Source organism: Chionomys nivalis, chromosome 9, assembly GCF_950005125.1.
Source record: "Chionomys nivalis chromosome 9, mChiNiv1.1, whole genome shotgun sequence".
NCBI lineage: Eukaryota > Metazoa > Chordata > Mammalia > Rodentia > Cricetidae > Chionomys > Chionomys nivalis.
This window is the reverse complement of record NC_080094.1, coordinates 43,691,654-43,717,530: the sequence shown is the minus strand read 5'-3', so window position 1 is coordinate 43,717,530 and position 25,877 is coordinate 43,691,654. Positions and strand designations below refer to the sequence as shown.

The 25,877-nt window shown below is 41.1% G+C and overlaps 1 protein-coding gene across 2 annotated transcripts in view; it reads left to right on the top strand.

Annotated features, from left to right (window-relative positions):
• The window catches only part of Pank2 (pantothenate kinase 2), a 35,612-nt gene extending 10,283 nt beyond the window's left edge, over window positions 1-25,329 (top strand). The window contains exons 2-8 of one of the 2 annotated variants that reach the window (XM_057780336.1): window positions 737-792; window positions 3,783-4,135; window positions 7,925-8,178; window positions 9,549-9,725; window positions 13,350-13,473; window positions 18,111-18,236; window positions 21,750-25,329. In XM_057780336.1, coding sequence (XP_057636319.1) covers window positions 4,028-4,135; window positions 7,925-8,178; window positions 9,549-9,725; window positions 13,350-13,473; window positions 18,111-18,236; window positions 21,750-21,800 — 840 coding nt within the window. In that variant the 5' untranslated portion in view covers window positions 737-792; window positions 3,783-4,027 and the 3' untranslated portion in view covers window positions 21,801-25,329. The remainder of the gene's footprint in view (window positions 1-736; window positions 793-3,782; window positions 4,136-7,924; window positions 8,179-9,548; window positions 9,726-13,349; window positions 13,474-18,110; window positions 18,237-21,749) is intronic. The other variant, XM_057780335.1, reaches the window with a different exon arrangement.
• The last annotated feature ends 548 nt before the right edge of the window (window positions 25,330-25,877 follow it).

Sequence of the window (25,877 nt, the reverse complement as noted above, 5' to 3'; positions counted from 1 at the left end):
TTGTATCAATACACCAAAGTCCATACCAGTGTAAAATATTTTGAGATTAATAGTTGTTTTTTGGTTTAAGCTGAGCATTTATAATTGATACTAAGTACCTGTGTAGGTTATTTGGGAACTGGGGATGAGGAAAGAAAAGTCCACCTATAGTAGTCCTGTTCCAGCTTCAGCTCTTGAGCACTAGAATTACATGCTTGTGCCACCATACCTAGCTTAAAATTTGTTTTAGCTGTGTGTAAAAATATTCCTGTTTACAGAGATCTGTGTGATGTTTTGACTCATGTATCCATTGTATGTTTAAATCATTAATGTTTGTTAGCATGTCTACTCAAATTAATTTCTCTCTGGTGAAAACCTGCAAAATCTTTTAGGGCTGGGGATACATCTAGGTGGTGGGGTGTTCACATTACAGTATGTGAGACCCTGGGTTGGATCTCCTGGATATCCCCACCCCCTATTATTATTATTTTTATTTTTTATTTTTATTTTATTTTTTTGACATGGGGTCCCATGAAGTACTAGCTGGCCTGGAACTCGACATGTAATCATGCTGGTCTTGAACTTGCAATGATCCCCCTGCCTTTGCCTCCCGAGTACTTTTGTTTTTTTTGGTTGTGAGCCTAGCCTTTAACGGCTGAGCCATCTCTCCAGCCCACTTTTGTTTTTTTTAAAGCGTCCCTTTTCTGTTCTTGTCTCCAGTTGTTCAGTCTTTCTCTTTCCTTTCCCTACAAGACAGATGTGCTGCGTTCACTTTCTACTCCTTTCCTCCTTGATGTCCTTTGTTGAAATTGTGTAAGTATTTTAGATCTTAAAGTTAGCATGCATTTATTCCTCTGCTTATAGCTAATGGGTAAAAGTCTTTCTTACAGCTCTTGGAAATGTAAAATTATGCTGTTGTGCATTAATATAAATCGGAGACTTTGACTAGCAGTCCTTGTGTGTGAATTTTGTTTTGAATTCCTGCTTGAAAGCTGGTTGACTAGCTAACACTTTTAAATCTTTCCCTTTCTTTTTTGGAGCCTATGTTCCTGTGTCTTCTAATACTCATGTTACTGATGAAGAGCACTGCTTACCTTTGTATAATTTATGCCTATTCCTAGGAACTTTGGTTCTTACGGTTTTCTGAAATTTCAGTAAGATTTCTTTGCTTGGGACTGGAGAGATGGCTCAGTGTTTAGGAGCACTGGCTGCTTTCCCAGAGGACCCAGATCCAATTCCCAGCAACTACATGGTAGCTCACAACTGTCTGTAACTCCAGTTCCAGGGAATCTGACACCTTCATACCAAATGCTCATAAAATAAAGTTAAATAAATATTTAAAAATATTTCTTTACTTATTTTTATTTTTCGAGACAGAGTTTCTCTGTTAGCCTTGACTCTACTGGGACTCTATGGATCAGGCTGACCTCAAACTCACAGAGAAATATACTTTTACCTCTACCTCCCAAATGCTGAGATTAAAGGCGTGCACCCCAACCCCCAACTTCTTTATTTTTTTGAGACAAGGTCTAACTGTGGAGCACTAGGCGGCTTAGAACTCACAGAGATCTGCCTGTGCTGGAACTAAGTACCATTTCTGACTCCAGTAGGATTTTTTTTTTTAAGTCTTCCCAAGTGTTTCCACTCTGTCCTGAGAAATTTCTAGAGCTTGTAAAAGACAAGGCTTTGAATTCTACCTCTATTTCTGACACTTTTGTACTTGAGAGATAAGCTGAGAGGGTTTCTTAGTTTTGTCTTCTACTTAGTGTGTCTGCACTCCCATTTTACTGCTAAGTGTATTTTTGTATGGTTTAGAGTATATAGCTCTGTGATTCTCACACCGCTGACCTGTACCTCTGAAGTCCTTCCTCTCTTTAGCAGTGTGATCATACAGTTGGCTTTCTCTCCTCGCTGTGGAAGTGATCAGTTTGTATTTCCTAGAGACTGTAGCATTTTCTGGAAGACTTTTTTCACTCGGCTTGTTTTTGAGTTTCATAGATAAATTTATGCTTTCTTTTTGCAAGGGCAAGTGTTGAAAGAACTCCCCCCTGTTTAGGAACAAACTCTATTAATCTATTTTTTAAAAAAAGATTTATTTTAAAATTGTGTATATTTGTGTTTGTGTGTCAATACGTGCATGTGAGTATAGATGCCAGAGGAGGCCAGAAGAGTGCTGGATCTCTTGGAGCTGAGTTACATGCAGTTATGAGCCACCTGATGGGAATGCTGGGAACGGAACTCTGGTCCTTTGCAAGAGCCGTATACGTTCTTTACCTCTGAGCCATCTCTCCAGCTCCTATTCATCACTTTTACACAAACTTATAAGTATCTGATTCTGTTTACTTTTGAAAATCATGCATTAATTCTTGTAGTTTTGGCAGTTTTTAGTTTCTAATTTTTTCACAGATGAGATCACATTATGTGTCTGAAGATGTTTACTATTCATTATTCCTGCAACTCTTTCTTCAGATACTTTCTCATTTTTGTGGCACTTGTTCCCTTTTGGTGATTCGTCCTTAGGTGAAAATTGCTGTTGATCTGTAAATGGCTGGAGATTCAGTTTATTGTCTCCTGGGATGGGGTATAGTGGGGAGATGGGTGGAGGCTGTCCTTCCTTGGTGTGGCACCAGCCAAGTGGATGCCATCCTGACTCTTGTGTCTGATCCATATATTCAGGGAAAAGGTTGTTTACCTTTGTGAGGGTGAGAAGTAGTCTGTTTCCTGACCATATCCCATATCAACATGACTGCTGAAACTTGTCCCTGTGCCATCCTTGGCAGCCACTCCGTCTGCTGCTTGGGTAGAGCACCCCTGTATGCTTGCCACCTTCACAGCTGTTTCCAGAGCTTTATTAGCGTTCCTGTTGGTTCAGAACAGACTCTGACTAGATTTTTGTGTGTGTTCCAGAGTTATTTTAGGGGAGAATGTTAATAAACTTAAGCCTTCATTAGTCATTTCTAGATTTAGGTTTGGGAAGGCACATCTATGTTCAGCCTAAAATCTATGGAGGCCAAAAGAGGATATCATATCCCCTGGAACTATAGTTAAATATGGTTGTGAGCCACCAAATGACTCTCCGCCCCCTATTTAATTTTTTTTTTTTTTTTTTTTTTTTTTTTTTTTTTTGGTTTTTCGAGACAGGGTTTCTCTGTGGTTGTGGAGCCTGTCCTGGAACTAGCTCTTCTAGACCAGGCTGGTCTCAAACTCACAGAGATCCGCCTGCCTCTGCCTCCCGAGTGCTAGGATTAAAGGCGTGCGCCACCACCGCCCGGCCCCCTATTTAATTTTAAAGTGTTTTTTGGCAGCAGATAGCTTGGACTTAAAGTCCCTTGAAACCTTTTATTTTTAAGCTGCCAGTATTTTCCTTATTTTGGCTTCCCAGAGAATGAACCTAGGGCCTGATGTATATATAGTAGATTAAGTACTCTATCCCTAAGCTGTACGACTAGCCCAGAATAGCACTGAGAGGAACTGACCCTGGAGAGTCTTAGGTCAGGCTGGACCTTTCCTAGCGCTCCTCCTTTGAGCTGGAGGAAGGCTGAAGATTTTGTTTCAGTCTTTGTTTTTCAGTGTTGAAACTTGTTAGCTTTTAAGTATTTCACAGTATAGTTTGGGCATACAGAAATGTTAGTTTGTCCTGATACTTTGATATTTTTGATTCACATTTCTTTTTCCCAAACCTTTTCGTTCAGAATTTTATTCCTTAGAAACCATAGCCTATGGAATAAGTTGCTAGTCAAGTAAATATAAACTTTTATTTTTAGAAAAAGGTGTTTTGACTTTTTTTTTTCTTTCCCATTTAGATTTTCCATGGTTTGGCTTGGATATTGGTGGAACCCTAGTAAAGCTGGTTTATTTCGAACCTAAAGACATCACTGCTGAAGAAGAAAAGGAGGAAGTGGAGAGTCTGAAAAGCATTCGCAAGTACCTGACCTCCAATGTGGCTTATGGATCCACAGGAATCCGGGACGTGCACCTTGAGCTGAAGGACCTGACTCTGTGTGGACGCAAAGGCAATCTGCACTTTATACGCTTTCCCACTCATGACATGCCTGCTTTTATTCAAATGGGCAAAGATAAAAACTTCTCGAGTCTCCACACTGTCTTTTGTGCCACTGGAGGCGGATCATACAAATTTGAGCAGGATTTTCTCACAGTATGCATTTTTTAGCTTATATACAATTTATGGAAATTTGATTGTTTAAAATGATGCCAATTACAAATGGTAGAATCACTTCCATTTTATGGAGCTTGACTATTCTTGAGGGAAATGAACATTATATAAACTAGTGACAGTCAGTAGTTGATCTTCTGGCGCTTGTTGGGTAGTTTGCTTCTTACCTGGTTAAAATATGTTGATGTATATCAGCATAGCATTTTACCATTTCTTTAGAATGAAAACTTTGACTATGGGATAAGCACAATAAGAGTCTATGAGGAATACCATAATTTTATTAAGGAGTTTAAAAAAATGAAAAATTTAGTCCTGGGCTAGGGAGATGGATCAGTCAGTAAGGTGTTTGGAGGACCTGAGTTCATTCTTCAGAACCCACATAAAAAGACTGCATGGGCTGGAGAGGTAGCTCAGCAAGGACCTAAGTTCAGTTCCCATACCCATGTCAAAACAGCCCATAACTGCCTGCACTTTCAGTGTTAGGGTATATGATAGCACCTGTGGTCTTCTTGGAAATGCATACACAAAGCCATAAATAAAAATTTAGTTGGTTTTGGTGGTCTACGCCTTTAATCTCAACAGTACTCATGAGTCAGAGACAAGTGGATTTCTTCTGAGTTTGAGGTTAGCCTCAGATCATTCAAATGGAAATAAAATAACAATAAAACTGGGTATTGCCCCAGCACTAGGGAGGCAGAGACAAGTGGATCCCTGGGGCTCATTGGGTAGCTTCCATGGAAAACTCCAGGCTAATGAAGACTCAAGAAAAAAGTAGATGTCACCTGAGGAATAACATCTCAGGTTGTCTTCTGGTCTCCACAGGGCCACAAAACTACTTCCAACCTTGTGTACCACATAGTTTCTCTTCTGCCTCCTCAGTTATTTCCAGCATGTCTGGTTAAAAGTATTTTTGGGAGTATGGGGGGCTGGAGAGATGACTGATTAGTTAAGAGCACTGGCTGCTCCTCTGGAGTACCCAGGTTTGATTCCTAGCACCCACATGGTGGCTCATAACTGTGTACTGTGTGTAACTCCAGTTTCAAGGGATCCTAGTATATACATATAGTATACATATATGCAAGCAAAGCCTCGTGCACATAAAATTTTAAAGTACCGGGCAGTGGTGGCACACACCTTTAATCAGCATTTGGGAAAGCTAGAGCGGTCACATAGAGAAGCACTGTTTCAAAAAACAAGATTGTTTTTTTTTTTTTTTTTTGTTTTTTTTGTTTTTTTTGTTTTTTCGAGACAGGGTTTCTCTGTGGTTTTGGAGCCTGTCCTGGAACTAGCTCTGTAGACCAGGCTGGTCTCGAACTCACAGAGATCCGCCTGCCTCTGCCTCCCGAGTGCTAGGATTAAAGGCGTGCGCCACCACCGCCTGGCTAAAAAACAAGATTGTTAAAAGTTCTTTTCAGGCATTAGAACTGCCGGCGGAGCTGTTGTGCACAAACTAGGCAAATACAATCCCAGCCTCTGCTCTTCTTGCCAGCCAAGTTTTTCAACCAATCTAAACTTCTAAGGCCAGGAGAGCACTGAGCATTAGGTTTTGCTTCCCTTTAGTGAACACTACAAGGTCTTGAGGCTAGATCTTTTGTGGGTCAATGTGGTGAAGGTGTGAGTGCTAACAAATGAATTGTGCAATACCCCAGCTTTCAGAGGCAATGCATGCAGAGTTAAAATGTCATCACTAGCCTGTTTTCATGCTACCAAATGAGAATATTTGACAGAGGGAGGTTTTCCCTTTGTCTCTGTCAACACAAAGTGTAGCTCTTGCTTCATAGGAATTAAGTTTATTCTGAACCAAATAAAAGCCAGTCTTGGCAACACAAATTTGGACTGCTCTGAACAGCATGATTGACATCTTTTTTGTGGGAGAGGTTACAGAGCAAAAGGAAGCCATAAGGCAGTGCCTTTCAAAAAACATTGGTGAAGACATCAGGTTGGCAGGTGCTAATACGTTTTAGATGTTGTCTAATGACTTTTTTAAGTTTAAGCTAGTGATCTACTAATACATTCCAAAGATTTTAGCTGATAGTCTAAAAGGATGTTAAGTATAAAAATTGGTGATGGCTATTGAGAGTACTAACGACCAGTTAAGAACTGACCAGTTAGTCGGTATGCAGACTCGCCAACATGTACCTGGCTTTTCCAGGGAACTTGAGTTTATACTGTTTTTATGTCTCACTCTTTCCCCCTATGTGTCACTACATACTTTATGGCCTTGCCCTTTTCTGATTCTCTCCCCATCCCCCAACTGGCTGTTGTAATCCTAGCAGAAATGACATTCACTAGCTAATAAGGTTTTATACTCTTTTTTGCTGTTTTTGTTTCAAGACAAGGTTTCTCTATATAGCTTTGGAGCCTGTCCTGGAACTTGTTCTGTAGGCCAGGCTGGCCTTGAATTCAGAGAGATCCGCCTGCTTCTGCCTCCCAAGTGCTGGGATTAAAGGCGTGTGTGCCACCATGTCTGGCAGGTTTTATATTCTTCCCTTGATTTTTCTTGTTTATTGGTTTTCAGTGGTTTCTTTTCTATCTATGAATTCAGGTGAGGAGTGGAATGGCAAGTGCTCCTTTATGAGAGTCTCCCAGTGGACTCTGGGTCATAACTGTTAGGTAGGTGGAAAAGATTTCTATTTCCAAGATGCTGTAGAGGCCCCATTGCAACAGATGTTTGAAAATCATTCAGGCCATGAACAGAGTCTCAGTTGTGTGAGGATTCAAGGGAAGAGTGCAGACTGGACTACATATCCTGTTTATTTGTTTAATTTTTTTATTGGTTTTGTTTTTAGTTATTTTTCAAGACAGGGTTTCTTTATGTAAAAGTCCTTGCTGTTACGGAACTTGCTTTGTAGACCAGGCTGGCCTCAGACTCACAGAGATCTGCCTGCTTCTGCCTTCCAAGTGCTGGGATTAAAGGCGTGAACCACCGCTTCCTGGCCTGGACTATGCATTTTAGGAATAGGTTCTTAGACATTGATACAGACATACTCAATAAAATACTGGTAAACTGAATCCAAGAATACATCAGAAAAATTATTGACCATGATCAAGTCAGCTTCATCCCAGAGATGCAGGGATGGTTCAAATTTGTCAGTGTAATCCACTGTATAAACAAACTGGGGGAAGAAAAAAAAAAACAAAAAAACCCCACATGATCATCTCATTAGATGCTGAAAAAGCCATTGACAAAATACAACATCTCTTCATGATACCTTCAAGGTCTTGGAGATAGCAGGGATACAATGAACTTTCCTAAACACAATAAAGGCAATATACAGCAAACCAATAGCCAACATCAAACTAAATGGATAAGTCATGGTCTCAACTACATCTCTGTTTCACTGTCTCTTTCAGCAGTGGTCCTATGTTCTGCTGGTCACCTGTGACTTCGCACACAGCCCCACAGTTGCAGTGGTTTGGATGGAGACTCTTTGGGTCTGTGGGAACCAGAGTTTGTCTTGGCAGTCCATCCTCCTGTTTCCTTCCCCCAGATCTGCTCTGCTCTACAAGCACATATAAATGCCACACATCCATGGGCGGGCATGCTTTTATGTTTCTTTCAGTGTACAGATGTCTTTTTTAAGTGAAATTTAAAATTTTTCTGTTGGTTGCCAGAGATAGTGGCTCATACCTGTAGTCCTAGCATTTAGCAAGTGGGGGCAAGAGGATTTGGGACCAGCTTAGGTTACAGTGAGACTTTGGTTCAGAAAACCATATTAAAAAAATTGTTAGCTTATTAGAAAATCTGATTACTTTCTTATTTTATTACAGATAGGCGACCTTCAACTTCACAAATTGGATGAATTGGATTGCTTAATAAAAGGAATTTTGTACATTGACTCAGTTGGATTCAATGGACGGTCACAGTGCTATTATTTTGAAAATCCTGCTGATTCTGAAAAATGTCAGAAGTTACCATTTGATTTGAAAAATCCATACCCTCTGCTTCTGGTGAACATCGGCTCAGGTGTTAGCATCTTAGCAGTGTATTCCAAAGATAATTATAGGAGGGTCACAGGCACCAGGTAAATCTTTCATATGTCATTGCTTATACTTGATATAGGTTTACTGAGTTCTCAAGTATCACAGAACCATACTTATAGCACCCATTAAAATTTTTGAAACTATGCAAGGAAGCATTGCTTCTTTTTAAACATTCTGGTTTAAACATTCTTTTGCTTAGGTTTTATTGTTTCATTAAGTGTTGGCTCAACAAGACTCATTGCATCCAAGTTTATGGTGTGCATATATAAAGTGGCTGAAGTTAACCAGGTAGACTTTTGGAAGAGAAGTCAAGAAAAAGGCCTTCCTTTGAAACCTCTAGATTTTGTACATATACATGCATACATGCTTTAACATGTGCATACATGCACTTATACCACAGGATGGTATAAGGTGATCAGGAGATGACCGTAGGATAAGGGATATTGATATTTATGGGATGGTGTGTGTGATAGTTTGATTGAGGATGGCCCCACCATAGACTCATATGTTTTAATATTTGGTTCCCATTGATGGAAGTGTTTGAGAAGGATTAGGAATTGTGGCCTTTTTGGAGGAGATGTGTTACTGAGGGTGGGCTTGAAGATTTCAAAAGCTAGGTATTCTTAGCTTTCTCTATTTTATGGTATGTCTCAAGATGTGAGCTTTCAGCTAGTGCTCCAGTGCCATGCCTGCCTACTGTCATGCTCTCTGCCATGATAGCCATGGACTCTAACACTGAAACTGTATGCCCCAAATAAACTCTTTTCTGTATAGGTTGTCTTAGTCATGGTGTCTTATCACAGCAATAGAAAACTAAGGCAGTATGGATCTAGAAGTTGAGGTACTGATAACTATAAAAAATGATTTGAAAGGGGAGAATTAGATGAAAGAAGAGAATGAATGTTTTGGTTAATGTTCAAGGGTTATTTGAGGAAAAGGAACTGAGGATTTGATTAACTTTACCTAATGAGTATTAGCCAACAAATGAGAGTAGTTTGGGGAAGAAAGGTTTCAATAGAGGGATCTTGTGGTTTAGTGACAGGTGTTGGAATGACTTCAGAGGTCATTCTGCACTTGAAGACAGAAAGTAGGTGCCAGTATGACGCGGGGTATGTTGGCCTTACTTATGTGTGCCTGAGGCTTTTCATCCTTGGCAAGAGTAGACTGCACCGGGAACATAGACAGGGAAATGGGCTCTATATATTTTTGTACTTTGTTGGCTCACATAGATATATACATTTTATGTTTATGAGGCACTTGTATTTATCTTGTTGAAAATTTACTGGTATCATGCATGATTTAACTGGGGAAAGAGTAGACTGATACATGAATGTTGTTTTGGGGTTCATAAGTCTTTCAACATCGCATTCCTGTGTTTTAAAAATACTGCATTGTTTGTTTTTAATCATAGTCTTGGAGGAGGAACTTTCTTTGGTCTCTGCTGTCTTCTTACTGGCTGTAGCACTTTTGAAGAAGCTCTTGAGATGGCGTCTCGTGGGGATAGCACCAAAGTGGACAAATTAGTTCGAGACATTTATGGAGGAGATTATGAAAGGTTTGGATTGCCAGGATGGGCTGTGGCTTCAAGGTAAGGGAGTATGTACATAGTAAGAAACATAGGAGTAAAATCCTGTTAGATTATGTTTTATTTTAAGTAGTTTCATTGAAATGTAATTTATAAAGTTACCTGTTTAAAGTATTTAATTTGGGGCTGAAGATGTAGTTCAGTTAATAAAGTATATACTAATATGAAGCCCTGCACTAGTGTATATGATCCCAGCACTGTATAAACTGGGTATGGTACATACCTATAGTCTCAGCCCTGGGATGGAGACAGGAGGATCAGGAGTTCAGATCATTCTCTGCTTCATAGTGAATTGGAGGCTAGTCTGGTATACACAAGCACTTGTCCTTTTTTTAAAAAAATATGTAAGATTTTTAGTGGTTTGTTGTATTTTTACAGAATTTTGCAGCTATTTCTATAATTCAATTTCAGAACATTTTTATCATTTTAGAAAGAAACCTTGCAGTCCTTAGTTGCCACTTTTTTATTTTACCCTTCCACCCTTCCCAAGGCTACTTTTTTCTGTCTCTGGATTGCTCTGAACATTTTATATATATGGTATCATATAGTATGATCTGTCACGAGCAGCTTCATGTCACCTAGTGCAATGTTTATATAATTCTTTTTATTGTTGAGTGATGTTATGTGAATATACCATATCTTATATATTTATTAGTTAATAACATTAGGTGTTCCCTTTTTTTGTCATTAATAGTGCTGAATACCTGTGTACTTGTCTTTGTATGGACATTTAATTCCTCCCTCCCTCCCTCCCTCCCTCCCTCCCTCCCTCCCTCCCTCCCTCCCTCCCTCCCTCCTCCTTCCCTCCCTCCTTCCCCATTCCCCCCCCAGCCCCAGGGCTGACCTCAGACTCACAGAGACCTGCTTGCCTCTCCCTTGCTATTACTGCCTGGCCAAGCTTAAAGAAGTCTTTACATATTGTAGATAAAACTTCTTTTATATATATAATGTATATATTATATGTGCATGATACACACATAATTGATATACTCCCCGCCCCCTTTTTTTCTTTTCACTTCCTTGATGATATTTACAGTATATAAATTTCTAATTTGGGGGGTAGGTGGGGGGGCAAGGTCTCCTGTATCTCAGACTGGCCTTGACCTTGTTATGTTCTGACTTTGTGTCTCTACCTTCTGAGTACTGACATCCAGATTATTTAGTGCTAGAAATCATGTGTAGGGTCCCATATATGCTCGGCAAGCAATCGAAACTACACCTGAAGCCTTATTTGGTCCTTTTGAGACTGGATTTCATCGTGTGGTTCTTGCTGGCCTCAGGTTTTTTTTTCTCCTTCTACCTTTGCCTCTTGATTGCTGGGGTTGTAGGTAAGTGCTATCAAACACTGCCAGAAGCTTGCAATTTTGGTGAAGGGTCTTATTTATGTGTTTATCTCTTGTGCTTTTAGTGACATTTTCCCATCCAAGATGTGAAGATTAACTTCTAAGAGTTTTATAGTTTGGGCTTTGACATTTATGTCTAAGACCCAGTCTATGTTAGCTTTTCAGTATGGTACATAATAGAGCTCCATAGTCCCTTTTGAATGGTGTTTTTCACTTCATCTCTGAAGACTGTTCTTTCCCTATTCTTTGGAGCTCTTTGTCATATTAGTTGACTCTAGATGTTTGGTTTTATTTCTGGATTCTTAATTTGTCTTTAGAGCAGTACGACATTCCCTTGTTTACTACAGTCTGGTACTAAGGGGGAAGTAGTAAACATACAGGATACAGCTCTCTAACTTGTTCTTCCTTTCCAAGATTATTTTGAATTTCTTGACTTTCTGTATGAACTATAAGATGAACTTGGCAGTATCTATAAAAGAAGGCAGCTGGGATTTTGATAGGGACTATGTTGAATCTATTGACCAGCTCGAGGAGTATTGCCAACTTTTATTTTTAATTATTATGTTTAAATTTTATGTGTGTTTCCCTTGGATGTATATATGTGAACCCAGTGTCTGTTTGATGGCCATGGAGGTCAGAAGAGGATATCAGTCTGGAAATGTGAACCGTTGAACCTCTGTATGGATGCTTGGAATCTAACCTGGGTCTTTGTAAGAGCAAGTGCTCTTAGCCACTATCTCTGTAGACCTGAATATTACCAACTTAACACTGTCAAGTCTTTGGTTTAGGAAGATGGGCTTCTTTCCATTTACTTACATGGTTTTGTCTTTTAACTGCAAAAGATTTTAGTACACGAGCATTATATTTCTTTTGTTAAGTATATTTCTATTTAGTTCTCTGCAATTCTATCAAAAATGGAAGTCTTTGCTCAGTCTTCCTCTTTCTGTTTTTGAGACAGGATTTCACTGTGTAGCCCAGGTCTCCCTTGATCTTTCAGGTGCTGAGATGCTGGCCTGTGCTACCCTGCTCAGCTTGGGGGCTGTCTTAATTTTATTTTGTTTGTTGTAATTTTTAAAAAAACTACTTTTATGTATGTGAATATTTTGCCTGAGGTACGTCTGTACACCATGGGTGTGCCAGGTGCCCGCAGAGGCCAGAAGAGGGCATCAGATTCCCTGGGATTGAAATTACAGACCTATACATGGTTATAACTGACATGTGGGTTCTAGGAATTGAAGGGGTTCTCTGGAAGAGCAGCCAGTACTCCTAACCACTGAGCCATTTTCTAGCCCCCTTGGGGTTGTAATTTTTTTTTGTGTTAAAGTACATGTGTGTTGTTTTTGAGGTAATAAGGTCTCACTATGTAGCTCTGACTGGCCTTGGACTCTTTTTTTTTTTTTTTTTTTTTTTTTTTGAGACAGGGTTTCTCAGTGGCTTTGGAGCCTGTCCTGGAACTAGCTCTGTAGACCAGGCTGGTCTCGAACTCACAGAGATCCGCCTGCCTCTGCCTCCCAAGTGCTGGGATTAAAGGAGTGCGCCACCATCTTGGACTCTTTAGAGATCTACTTGCCTCTGCTTTCTAAGTGCTGGTATTAAAGGTGCGAGTTACCATGCACAGCAGAACACTTGATTTTTAATAATAGAAAAGGCATTCATGTGCAGGTATTTGCTGAGTAATAGGCACTGAGTAATGCTGTAGATTCTGTTTTGTTTGCAGCATTTGATCACTGGTCTTGATTACTTCCTTATTCTTGGATTTGGGTCATAATTACTAATGCAGCACTTTAGCTGATCAGTAAATTTGGAAGTCTTTTATTTAACTTCTAGAGCAGCCAGGTACTTTAGTAGCTCACTGTGGAGTTCAGCTGTTTTGTACTCTATGCTGATAAAATGAGTTTTCTATAATAGATATTACTGTGACCATCTGAGTGGAACAGTTGCACATAGGGATGCCCTGCTGGTAAGAGATGTCTTCCTGGAGCCCTGGTGGCAGATCAGGCAGTGTTGCCTCCCAGTGGGTCTGTAGGATGCTACTTGGATAGGGAACTATCTGGTACCAAAGTTGAATTTTAGTAGGAGACAGGGCAAGTTGCCTTCTCATTTAAGTGCTTTGTGAACTTTTGTTTGAAGCTGAGCGCTCTTCAGTGGATGCTTCTATCATTCTCTAATAAAAAATGGAAATGCTTATTGTAAAGTCATTTTATCATAGTAAAGTAACTTTGAAGTTCTCTTGGACTGTATTGCCTTTGTTTCACCAATGATATTTTTTTTCCCTCCACCTCAGTTTTGGAAACATGATGAGCAAGGAGAAGAGAGAAGCTGCCAGTAAGGAGGACCTCGCCAGAGCAACTTTGATCACCATCACCAACAACATTGGCTCCATAGCAAGAATGTGTGCCCTTAACGAAGTAAGGACATGAGATTGTTCTTTTCTCTAAGGGGAAATGATGACTTTCCTAAATGAGTCCCACTTGGCCTTACACCGTGTCTGTCTTCTTACAGTAGTGCCCAAATGTAGTTACATAGGGGTAGACTTTAAATATGAACTTTATTCTTGAGGAACAGATTCATCTTCATTGACACCTCCTCCCCATACACACACCTTTTCTCTTCCTGAAGATAAACATTGCTGCTGCTGGAGGTGAATGAATTCTTTTGAGGAGAAAGTAGAAGGGGATCAGGAAGGAAGCCAGAATTAACTGGGGAGTGGGGTGAATGATGGGTAACAATGCTGAATCTGGATGCTGTGTTTTTGGGTGCTGTTGAGGTGTGGAAAGGAATTCGCAGGAAGCCACTGAAGCTGGGCGAAGACTGAGCGTTCAGAGGAAGCCCACCTTGGTCCCCTCCACCTCAGCAGAGCTGTCTTCGTGCTTTCAGCTTCTTTACAGTGCTGCCTTGTAGCATTCAGGTCAAGCAGCATTGTACAGGGCTATGAAAGAACCAAGAATGGGCTGCCCTCAGGGACAGAGATCTAGGATCCAGTTGGTACAGCTTTATGGCTTGTCCCTATTTACACACTTTGGTTTAAAATTATTCTTTAAATAATATAGACATGTACCTTAAAAAGAGATTCAAGGCCCAAAGGATTTGCCTAAATTTTAATTTAGAAGAAACTATATACCAGATTTTAAAAAGTACTTCATTTGAGTAACATTATTTTACCCTTTATCGCATGTTCTCTTACCTGTGCTTAAGTATTTTAAAATTTTTTAAATTGATGTGCATACATTATATTTTTAATCTGAAATATATGGTTTGTGGCTGAATTGTGTGTGTGTAAGTGCATGTGTGTGTTTGTGTAGTTGTGGCTGACTTGTGTGTGTGAGTGCATGTTTGTGTGCAATTGTGAAGGTCAGATGACAGCCTAAGGTGTTCTCTGGTTCTGTCCATCTTGTTTTGATTTTGTTTTTTTTTCAAACTGGCTATCAAGATCAGCGGGTCTCAAACTCTTGGAGATCTGGCTGTCTCTGTCTCCCTAGTGCTGAGATTAAAGGTGTGCTCCATCGTGCCTGGGTCTCCTTATTTTTTGAGACAAGGTCTCTCACTGATTGGAACTTGATTAGGTTAGGGTTGCTGACCAGTGAATCTCTGGGATCTGACTGTCTCTGCCTTGCAAGTGCTGGGATTATAAACTTTCCACTGCCCCTGCTTTCTTAGGTGGATTCTGGGGAATTCAACTCAGCACCTCACACTTGCATGCATAGCTATATATTTGATCAGGTTCTTATTTTGTCATTATTCAAATAGAGCTGGGCATTTGGTTTCTTGAAAGTGGTGACTGGGGTAAGTATTTTGAAGTATGAACTTGTTCTTTGGCTCTTTTATTCATGATACAGGGCTGACTTGGGAGTGACCGTTGTGATCATCCTACATTATGATTGTACTTCTGAATCCTGATAGAGATGGCTGAACAGTTTTGCACAGGGTTGTACCCATTTTGAGCATCTTTAGCTTTGGACTACTTTACTGAATTTGGGGGTGGAATTTCAGGTAGACATTATTATAAACTGCCCTAAGAGTCTGCTTTCTTAATTCATAGCTGAAGCTGAATTGTTTTTAGCTGCCACTACCTTGCATATAATTTGCTTCTTTATGCCAAGCCCTTTTTTTAGTTAGTTACCTTCTCTTTGCCTTGACCAAATACCTGACAACAGTAACTTAGGAGCAAAGTTTATTTGTGTTGGCCCACAGTCTGTCGTGGTAGGAAAGGAGGAACTTGTGGTAGAGTGGAGCTGCTCATTTACATCTGGATATGCCAGGAAACAGATGAAGACTGATTCAGCTGACATTTCAGTCTGTAGGATGGTGTAGCCCATGCTCAAGACGAGTCTTTTCTTAATCACCCCTCTGAAAATGCCCTCCTAAACGTGGCTAAAGGTGTGCCTCACTGAAGCTTCCTACTCCAGCTATGCTGACAATTATTATTGCCCATCTCAAGCTTATTCCTTGTCAGCTTGTCACCTAAACACCTCACTTTAATCTAACATTTCACCTTGTCTTCCTCCAAACTCCTCCCTTTTCCTCCCCAAAACCCCACCTACCTCATGTCTTTTTTTTTTTTTTAAATTGTTGTTTATGGCCCACTGTACTTAATTGGAGTTGTTTACATGAGTAAGGCACTATTTACTTTAGTAAGGCAGCTTGGTTTTGAAGCTGGGCATGGAGTACCGTACCTTTAAACCCAGCACTCAGGTGGCAGAGGTAGGCAGATCTCTGAATTTCAAAGCAGGCTGGTCTACAGTGTGATTTCCAGGCCAGCTGAGACTGTGTAGTGAGAATCTGTCTTAGAAACAAAGCAAAACAAAGTTGGTTCTGAGACTTACCATAATCTCATAATGGTGAGATTCTATACGAATCAAGATGTAGAGTATAGCTTACAGTATGATGAGGCAGAGTAGACATTTCCATCCTGTAAGGGAGGAACTGTGTTACAGAATAATAGGATAAACGTCAGCCTTTGCAGCTCCGTGACCATCACTCGGGCTCGTGATGACATCATTTAGGCTTGGGCAGGCTTCCATAGTTCTCTTCCAGTTCTTGTTGGTGGCAGTTGCAGTTTGTCTCTTGAGCTGACTTCACATGGAATCTCCAGTTTTCCTTGGCAAATACCCCATGCTCCTGGCATCTCCAGTATTTTAGAGTCTACATTGCAACTTAAGGACTTCACTGTTTCACATAGTTACCTCTGGGAGCCTCCTTGTAGGGAATTCAACCCCATCCCGTATTACTTGGTCCCATTAGCTTTTTGGAACCGTGGTGCAAACTTCAGAGACTCCATGGCTCTTGGATCTTTTAACAAATATTATTTATTTATTTAGTGGGTGTGTGTTTGTGCTTGCATGTCAGAGGTTGTGTTAAATCAGAGGATAGATTTTGGGAATTGATTCTATCCTTCCAACATGTTGAATCAAACTCAACTTATCATGCAAGTGTCCTTACCATTTTACCAGCCCAAATCTGAGTTTGTGATGCCTGCACTGCAGTACCTTGTAGAATCACTGCTGCCTCCTGCCTTCAGCTCCAGATATAGCTGTGCCTCATTTTTAATAGTGACAGGTCTCTGAGTGTCTGCAGCCCTTTTAGAGCAAGATGTCATTACTTGTTCAGACAGTCTTTTAAATGCAAGTTTTTCAAATAGGTTTGCACTTTTGTGGGGGTCTTAACCTCAGAGTATCTTTCTGTTGTCTTGGTGCACTATCCCTGGTTTCTCTGTAATGGCAATAGTCTCTTTAACAGAATCATTTTACCTGAATTCATGCTCCTTTCTTTCAAATTGCCCATTTTTCACATCTCTTGATGTGAAAAGTCTTCACGTCTTCAGGTCCCAAACCTCTTCACATCCCTCCTGCGGTCTAGAAGGCCTTTGTACCACAGTCAGTGCTATCACAATAATGGTTTCATTTCTTGGTACCAGTTTCTTTAAAAATGTAATTATTATTGTTTATATGGGGTGGAGTGCCCATGTATCAAGGCATGCTTGTGGATGTTAGAGGGCAACTTGTGGCATTGGATCTGGCCTACCTTTGTGTGGATTCTGGGAATTGAACCCATGTCATTAGGCTTTGAGGTAAGCATTTTTTACTATAGCATACTATTTCACTGGCCTATTGGTGCCAATTTTCTGTGTTGCTTTTCTGTTTTCTTAAGAAAGATATCCCTCCTTTCTCCTCTCCTCTCCCTCCTTTCTCTTTGTTTTTTTCTTCTTTTCTCCTCTCTCTGTCTGTGCCTCCATCTCTCTGCTTATACATGTGAATGTGCAGATGTACACACCCTCGCTCATGTCTATGGAGGCCAGAGCATGACTCTGCATGTCTTCCTTTATTTTTTTACATCTTACTGCCTTGAAATAAATTCTCACCTGTCCTGGACTCCTGGTGCTGTGATTAAAGCCAGTCTGGCTTTTTTCTAAGTGCTGGGGTTTGACTCAGGTTCTCCCTCATGCTTGCAAAATAAACACCTTATCTATCTCCCTGACCCTCTTTATTTCTTTTCCTGTTGCTATAACCAAATTCCTGGCAAGAGCAATTTAGGGGAAGAAAGTTTTACTTGAATTCATGGTGGGGAAGGAATGGCTATAGGAAATGCTTGTACCGTGGCAGTGTGAATGTGAGGCTCCTGCTCACAGTGGATGGACTAGGCCGGAGCGGAGAGGGAATGCTGGTGCTTAGATGACTTTTCCCTCAGAATGCCCCACACTTAAACTTCTGTAAGTACCTTCACAAGCCTGAAGTTGTGCCTCACTACTGCCCTAACGTCTTAATCTAATCAGGTTGACAAAATCAATCATCAGGGGTTCTACTATTTTTTTTTTAAAAGCTTACTGTTAAGTTTCCTTGTTAATCACATTTAACACACTCTCTTTCATAATCTTTTCATGGGTCAAGTTTGGGTGAGCCCATAATTGTCTGAATATCAAATCTTACTAGATATGAACCATTTGGATTGAATTTGATCCAGTCAAGTTGCTCTGAAAAACTCTATGGGTGTAGCTTTATGAGAAAACAAAAATCAGAGTGTGAACTCACTGCTACTTTTCTGTGCTCAGAACATTAACCAGGTCGTATTTGTCGGCAATTTCCTGAGAGTCAACACAATCGCCATGCGACTTCTGGCATATGCTCTGGATTACTGGTCCAAGGGACAGCTGAAAGCACTGTTTTCGGAGCACGAGGTAAGGGACTGACCTGGGCTGCAGTGGTCCTGTTCTGACTGCAGTGGCCTTGGTCTTGTTTCTGAAAACTATTTTTTACCAAATGTAATGAGATATGTGTTCATTTAGTTTAGTTTAAGCAATTTTTTTTTTTTGTTATTGTTTAAAACAGGTCCTTCCTATGTAGTGGATGTCCAGGAACTTTCTGTATACATCAGGCTGGTTTGAACTTTTACAGTCTCCCTAACCTCTGCTTCCCAGTGCTGGGATTATAGGCATGAGCTACCATGCTTGTCAGTTTAACTAAGTGGTTTTAAAGGGGGATTTTTTTTTCTTTTTCTTTCTTTCTCTTTTTTTTTTTTTTTTTTTTTTGTGTGTGTGTGTGTGTTATCAGATTAAACCCAGGACTTTTTACTAGGTGGGCAAGGGTTCTGTCACTCAGCTATACCATTAGGCATCATAATACTGATGAACATTGCCCTGTATGTCTCTAAACAAGCCATCTGTTCTGCTTTTTAATGTGAAATATCATTTACATATGTATGTATGTTCTAGAAATGAATGGATGGTAATAAAGGCATTCCACACTGGAGCCACACTATACTGAGAATAGAATACGCAGACAGCTAGAAGCAAGAGTGGAGAGGAGTTGGGATTGCTCAACAGGAACTCCTGTCTTAAGAGTTTTCCCTCTTCTTCCCGGTTTGGGAACAATTGGACAGGAGCCATGGATGGGTGTTTCTCTTTCTTCCCCTTGGTGGGTGGGTAGTTGTTTTAGTTCATATGTTATTGGAGCTTAGATGATAATGTTACCACAAACATTAATGAGATTTTAATATGTGCATATTTGTTTTATGACTTGATAAAAGTTCTTTTAACAATTGCATACTTCATAATTAAAATCCAAAGTACACACATCCTTTCATCAGAAAGATTAAAGCTTAAGTCATCTAACTTTTATTTATTTATTTTCTGAGACAGGGTTTCTTTGTGTAGCCCTGTCTGTCCTGGAACTTGCTTTGTAGACCAGGGCCTGCCTCCTGAGTGTTGGGATTAAAGGCATGCACCATCAAGCTTGGTCTAGCTTTATTTTTTTTATTAGTACTTTACAGTCTGTGTGTGTGTGTCTATATGCATGCTTATGCACATGTGTTCATTGGGCAGGCTCATGCTATGTTGAAGTCAAAGAATAACTCAGTTCTCCTTTTTACCATGTTGGTCCTAGGTCGACAGACTTGATGACAAGTGCCTTTACCTGCTAGTTTTTGGAGATAAAGTCTCAAGGTGTAGACTGGTTTGGCCTTGAATTTACAATGATTCCTCCCTCTTCTCCTAAATGCTGGGATTATAGGCATGTGCTATTGGTTTTTTTAATATTATTTATTATGTATACAATATTCTGTCTGTGTGTATGTCTGCAGGCCAAAAGAGGGCACCAGACCCCATTACAGTTGGTTGTGAGCCACCATGTGGTTGCTGGGAATTGAACTCAGGACCTTTAAAAGAGCAGGCAATGCTCTTAACCTCTGAGCCATCTCTCCAGCCCAGGCATGTGCTATTGTGCTTGGCTTTTTTAACTTGTAAGGTTATTATATTAGTAAATTGGTACTAATTGCTGTTAAGTTTCTTACAATTTATAACCGTTCCCATATTCCTATTTCTATAACACGTGACCTATTTTATTTTGTTTTATATTAGAAAAAAAATGTTAGTTGAGCAGTGGTGGTGGCGCACACCTTTAATCCTAGCACTCGGGAGGCAGAGGCAGGCGGATCTCTGTGAGTTTGAGGCCAGCCTGGTCAACAAGAGCTAGTTCCAGGACAGGCTCCAAAACTATAGAGAAATCCTGTCTCGAGAAACAAAAACAAACAAACAAAAACTGAGAAATAGAGAGACAGGGACCTTTTTAGGTATAATATTTAGTGTGTTCTTTAGAATCCACCACCTGAACTTGAAGATTTTTCTGTTTCCTTTCAATTTTATTGTTGTTTTGGGTGGTTCTGGGGATTTAACCCTGACTTTATGTTCTGGCCTGATGGTCTACGACTGAGCCACAGCCCAGTTCAGTTGTTTGTTCTTACAATACTTTAATTGCTAACCTCCTGCTTGGAGACGGATATAGTCTGTCCTTTGTATGATTCTTCTGATTCCTGCTGCTATCTCCTTCTGTTGGTGAGGGTTTAGTCTCACTTAATATTTTTTTGTCCTTTGGTTTTTGGTTGGTTTCAGGTTCCTGTTTGAGCCCACTCCTTACTGTTGGAGACAGTAAGGCATGTATCTTTTTTAATTTCTATTTTTTAAACTGGGTGTCACTCTAGCCTGGCTGGTCTGGAACTCTGTAGGCCAGGTTTTCCCTTCTGAACAGGTACCAATAGGTTTGGACCCTGTCCACTTCCCCTCCGTTCAGACCAGTCAGGCTCTTGTCCTCTGTGATTGAGCTTCTCAGCATCAGTCTTTGGCTGTTGGAAGTGTCCAGGCCTTTGCTCCAGGGTAGGAAAGCCACCATCTGTCTTTGTTAGGGTTTTATTGCTTTGATAAACACTATAACCAAAAGCAGCTTGGGAAGGAGAGGTTTATTTGGCTTATATATCCCTGGTAACAGTCCATTGAGGAAGGCTAAGGCAGAAACTCAAACTGGGTGGGGACTTTGAGGCAGGAGCTGATGCAGAGGCCATGGAGAAAAACTGCTTACAAGGCTCGCTTTTCATGGCTTGCTTAGCCTCCTTTTTTTTTTTTTTTTTTTTTTTTTTTTTGTTTGTTTTTCGAGACAGGGTTTCTCTGTGGTTTTGGAGCCTGTCCTGGAACTAGCTCTTGTAGACCAGGCTGGTCTCAAACTCACAGAGATCCGCCTGCCTCTGCCTCCCGAGTGCTGGGATTAAAGGCGTGCGCCACCACCGCCCAGCTGCTTAGCCTACTTTCTATGGAGCCCAAGACTGCCTACTCCAGGATAGCATTGCCCACACTGAGTTGGGCCCTCCCATATCAATCACTAATCAAGAAAATGCCAAATAGATTTGCCTACAGGCTAGCCTAACTGGAAGCGATGTGTTTTCTCAATTGAAGTTCCTCTTCTCAGATGATTCTAGCTTGTTTCAAGTTGACAAAACAAAACAAAAAACAAAAACAATAAAATCCTTGCCAGATCTGAGCCTTTCTTCCCTCAGCTGCTATCGTGCCCACTCTTCTTGTTGGGCATTTCCAGCATCCAGCCAGCCTCTCCCTGAAAAAGAGTTCTTTGGGGCTTCTCCTGACTGCATGTGCTCAGGTGTTAAAGTAATATGCCTGCCTTATCTAACATTATACTTGTAGGAGTTAAAAATGACCTCATGGGGTTGGAGGGATGATCCAATGGTTGACAGCACACATTGCTCTTGCAGAGGACCTAAATTTGGTTCTTTGCACCCATGTTGGGTGGCTCACAACTGTCTCACTCTAGCTCCAGGGAATCTCACACCTGGATTCTGTGCACCTATACTCACACTCCCTATGCATATTTTAAAATAAATCTTACTTGTGGTGTATTATTTTTTTCAGGGTTATTTTGGAGCCGTTGGTGCACTCCTTGAGCTATTGAAGATACCCTGACTGCTACTCGGAGGACTTCCTGAAACCTACCACAGGGGCATCTATGGACTTTTTTTCTTTTTCTTTTTAAGAGACGTTTTATGATCGTGTACTACCCAAATCAGAGCAAGAAACAAATGTATTTTTCTAAGTCATCAAGATAAATTCTTAAAATTCTATCTAATCTAGCAATCAGTAAAGAATTTTTTTCTTTCCCTGTGTAGACAGTATGAAGATTTGCTACTTATAAGCTGCTGTTATAGGTGGTAGCACATGCCTTTAATCCCAGCACTTGGGAGGCAGAGGCAGGTGGATCTTTGTGAGTTCAAGGCCAACCTGGTCTACAAGAGCTAGTTCCAGGACAGGCTCCAAAGCTAGAGAAACCCTGTCTCAAAAACAAAACAACACAACAACAACAAAATAAGCTGCTGTTCTTCAGATTAGCACTGTTAACTCCAAGGTGCTTTGAACTCCCAATATCAGCTGCTATGTATGCAGTGGAGAGCTGTCTGTACTTCTGGCAGCAGGTGACTGCTTGTCCTGGTGAAATGTGTGTTAGAATCTAACCAGTTTTATCAGGATGCCTTTGGAGATAGTCTTCTGTGCACACTCTGACTCATGTTTAGCCTCTATGTTAACATACTGAAAATGGTTTATTTAAGGTTCTACAAAGTGGGTTTTTGTTCTGCACCCAATGCTCATGAATTTTAGAAGGGCACTTCCTGTTCTTTATACTCTTAACCCTTAGGTCTATGTGGAAAGACAAGACTTCTGGTAGAATTCTCTTGGGCAGGTGATTGGGGGACCTGATGAAAGTGGGTGAGCTAGGTAAAAAAGAAGTGCAGATGGGCAGGGAGAGTGCTTATCCTTTCATACTGAGTGCAGAGGAGGAACAGTTTATTGAATAACTTGTGTTCTTCAGCATGTGGGGTTCTTGTGGGGAGATGACTCAGAAAACTGTTGAAATAGTTAATAATAACACTCTTGATAGGGACTGGGCCTTTCTTCCATGTAGAATAATTTAAGAAGCTTTCCCTGCTTTCATATTGTACAAACTAAGAGAGGTCTACATTGTAGCTGAAGGCAAGGAAGGGCCTGTTCACAGTAGCCTTGCTGCTGGAACGGATACCTCAGGCTCTGGTTAGGAGTATGTTTCTGCCATTCTCAGCTATGGGTTCTGATGCCAGCTTTTGGGCAACAGAAGGCTCTTGGTGGTTTGGACCATGGTAACTCAGGGGATGGACTTGACTGGCTGGCTACCCTGCTTGATGATTCCCAGTTCCCAGAGGGACAGCTGCCTTTTAACAGGGGCTTTGGCCCATTGGACTTCTGGTGCCATTGGGCTGGGGCCTTATACAGCATAGTACATGGGGCTCCAGGGATGGCTAAGACTCCTCAAAACTGACTCTCCATCTACTACTAGTACCAGGAAGTTTTTCTGTTCATAGCAGGGTTCTGTTTCCCTACCACCTCCTTGAGTGACTCCTGTGAACTTTACTACTCTGGGCTGGCTTACTAAACACCTGAGCTGGCTTACTAAACATCCTGGCTATTTGACCGTTTTGACCAGTTAGTGCTTTGTATTCATAATTATTGTCTTAAGAAACTAGCTCAGCACTTGGGAGGCAGAGGCAGGAGGATCTCTTTGGTGAGTTCAAGGCCAGCCTGGTCTACAAGAGCTAGTTCCAGGGGAGGATCCAAAGCTACAGAGAGAACCTGTCTTAAAAAAACCAAAAGAAACTAGCTCAGAAAAGCAAGCCTCAAGGTCACACAGCAGTGGTACTGTTCTGCACTTCCCATTACTGGTCTGTTCTCTTTCCTCATTGTGTTCAGCCCAGTGTCACTCCGTGAAGGGTTCTTTTATTTTTTTGAGGCAGTGTCTCCTGTAGTCCAGGCTAACCTCAAACTTGCAATACTGCAGTATAGCTGAGGCTGGTTTTGAACTGCTGATCTAGTTGCTTCCACATCTGATGTGCTGGGATTACAGGTGTGCACCACTAGTATAACTCCATTGTAAAAGGTGTTTTCAGAGCCTCATCTTATCAGTTCCAACCCGCTTCCCTAGCAGCTGTGGTCCCAGCACTATCTGCAGAAATGTACACATCACATTTTATGGCCACCTGACCTGTGAACTGCATCCAGTGGCTGTTGGAAGCATCTTGTCTTCTCTGTCCAGTTCAGGTAGTTTCTTTGGTGACCAAAAGTTCCATCTCATTCCTCCACTCAGGTAGAAAGGAGGGTTTGTAGTCATGGAGCACAGAGAAAGTAGCCTGAACTGAAATGGAAGATGGGAGAAGCCCCAATGGCTGGATGTATGTAGGTGAGCCAGGAGGTGCTGAGGGTTGGTTTCAGAGTACCTGGTTTTGATAATCCCCAGAGCATGAGGGCATTTGAAGAGACCAAGTAGAGGATGTGAATATAGGTGGGAATGTGAGGAGTCGGTGAATCCCCAGAACATGAGAAAAATGTAGAGATGAGTAGTGAAGGAACAGGCTGTAGGGAAAATAACCTGAGGTACAAGGTCCTGGGGGTCAGAGAGCAAAGTGCTCAACAGGTACTTGATAGAAGGCATAGAAGGGTTGGTTGCAAGGTTGCTGTGGTGAAGCCATGGGCTGGAGCTGGGCAGCAGAGAGCTGCTCACTGCCTTGTGTTAGCAGAGGAAAGCAGCTACGTTTACAGAACTTTGAGTGTTAAGGTTGGGGCAAGTACTAGGAGTGTTGCGTACTATCCAAGGACAAAGCTATACATCAAGTCACCCCGAGTGACAGTCACAGTAGGGATGGATGGTGTGGTCCGGCTTCTTGCTGTCACCGAGGCCTGATGTGTTTTCCCCACCTTACTCCATGTTGAAGGAGGACAGGTCAGAGGTTGTTCAGTCTATCCGTTTCATGCCCACCAGTGCATAAGTTGACAGGTACATATTACAAAGTATTTCAAAATCTGCCCTTTATTTACATGTGTTTGGGTCAATTACATGCATGTTTTATTTTTTTAACAAGTGATTAGCAAAAAATGCATTAAAGTTTTAAAATAGCAATTAAATATACAAAAATATAGCTTACAAAAACCAATATTTAAAAATATTCTGCTGCAGAATTCTTAGTGTACAAACAGTCTATGAAACCTGAGGCTCAGCATTTCATAAACCTTTTTTGAGGGAGTTATATCTAATAAATAAGCCCCAAGGGGCTAAACTACAAGACTAAAGTGCCACTCCCCTACTTTCCTGGCAATGACTTGTCAAGAGACCCAGAGGTACCAGTTCCAGGCCATCACTAGGAAGATGTCCTGCTTCTCCACATCAGCCAGGCTGGAGTGGAGTAAGGTGGTGCTGAGGTTTCTACCGTGCAAGTCCCCTTTACACTGGTGGGTCCATGTTCTTAGCTATATCGTGCCTTTGAAACAGCAAGGGTGTTCTCCCTGACCGTGTGAACAAAGGAACTAAGACTGTGGATACTTGCTTAGTCTAACTAGAATAAAAGTATCTTTAAGCAATTTGAGTTCTAAAGCTGAACTTGAAAACGGGCTAGTGTTTGACTCAATTAGTGTACCCAAGTCCTGTTAATTTTATTAAAAAGCTTTTACTTGGCATTTCAGGTCCTCATCTCTAAGATTTAGTTAGATACTGTGATGCTTCCATTTTCGGTAATTTTTTAAAAAGATTGACTTTTATGTGTATGAGTGTTTGCTTGAATGTATGTGTGTGTACACCTGGTGCCTCAAATGCCAGAAGAGATCTCCAGGAATTGAAGCTACAGATTGAAACTGTGAGCCACCACGTGGGTGTTGGGAACTGAACCTGGGTCCTTTGGAAGATCAGCATCTGCTCTTAAGCAATTAGCCAGGCTAGAGGTTGCATGAAGGATGGGTTCATCTTGGGTGAGCACAGGGACACTTTACTCACTGGGCTGTGCTTGGGCAGGGAAACAGGTGGGTGAATGAGTGGGGCAGAACTTTGGGTGGTGGATGCTGAAGAGCAAGGCACATGTCTGCTCTCCCTTATGGTTGCCTAGAGGAGGCTGCTTTAATTTTTACCTTAGGAGATGGCAAAAATGAACTTAGGAGTGATTTCTGTTAATCAGAAAGTTGGGTGAGGGG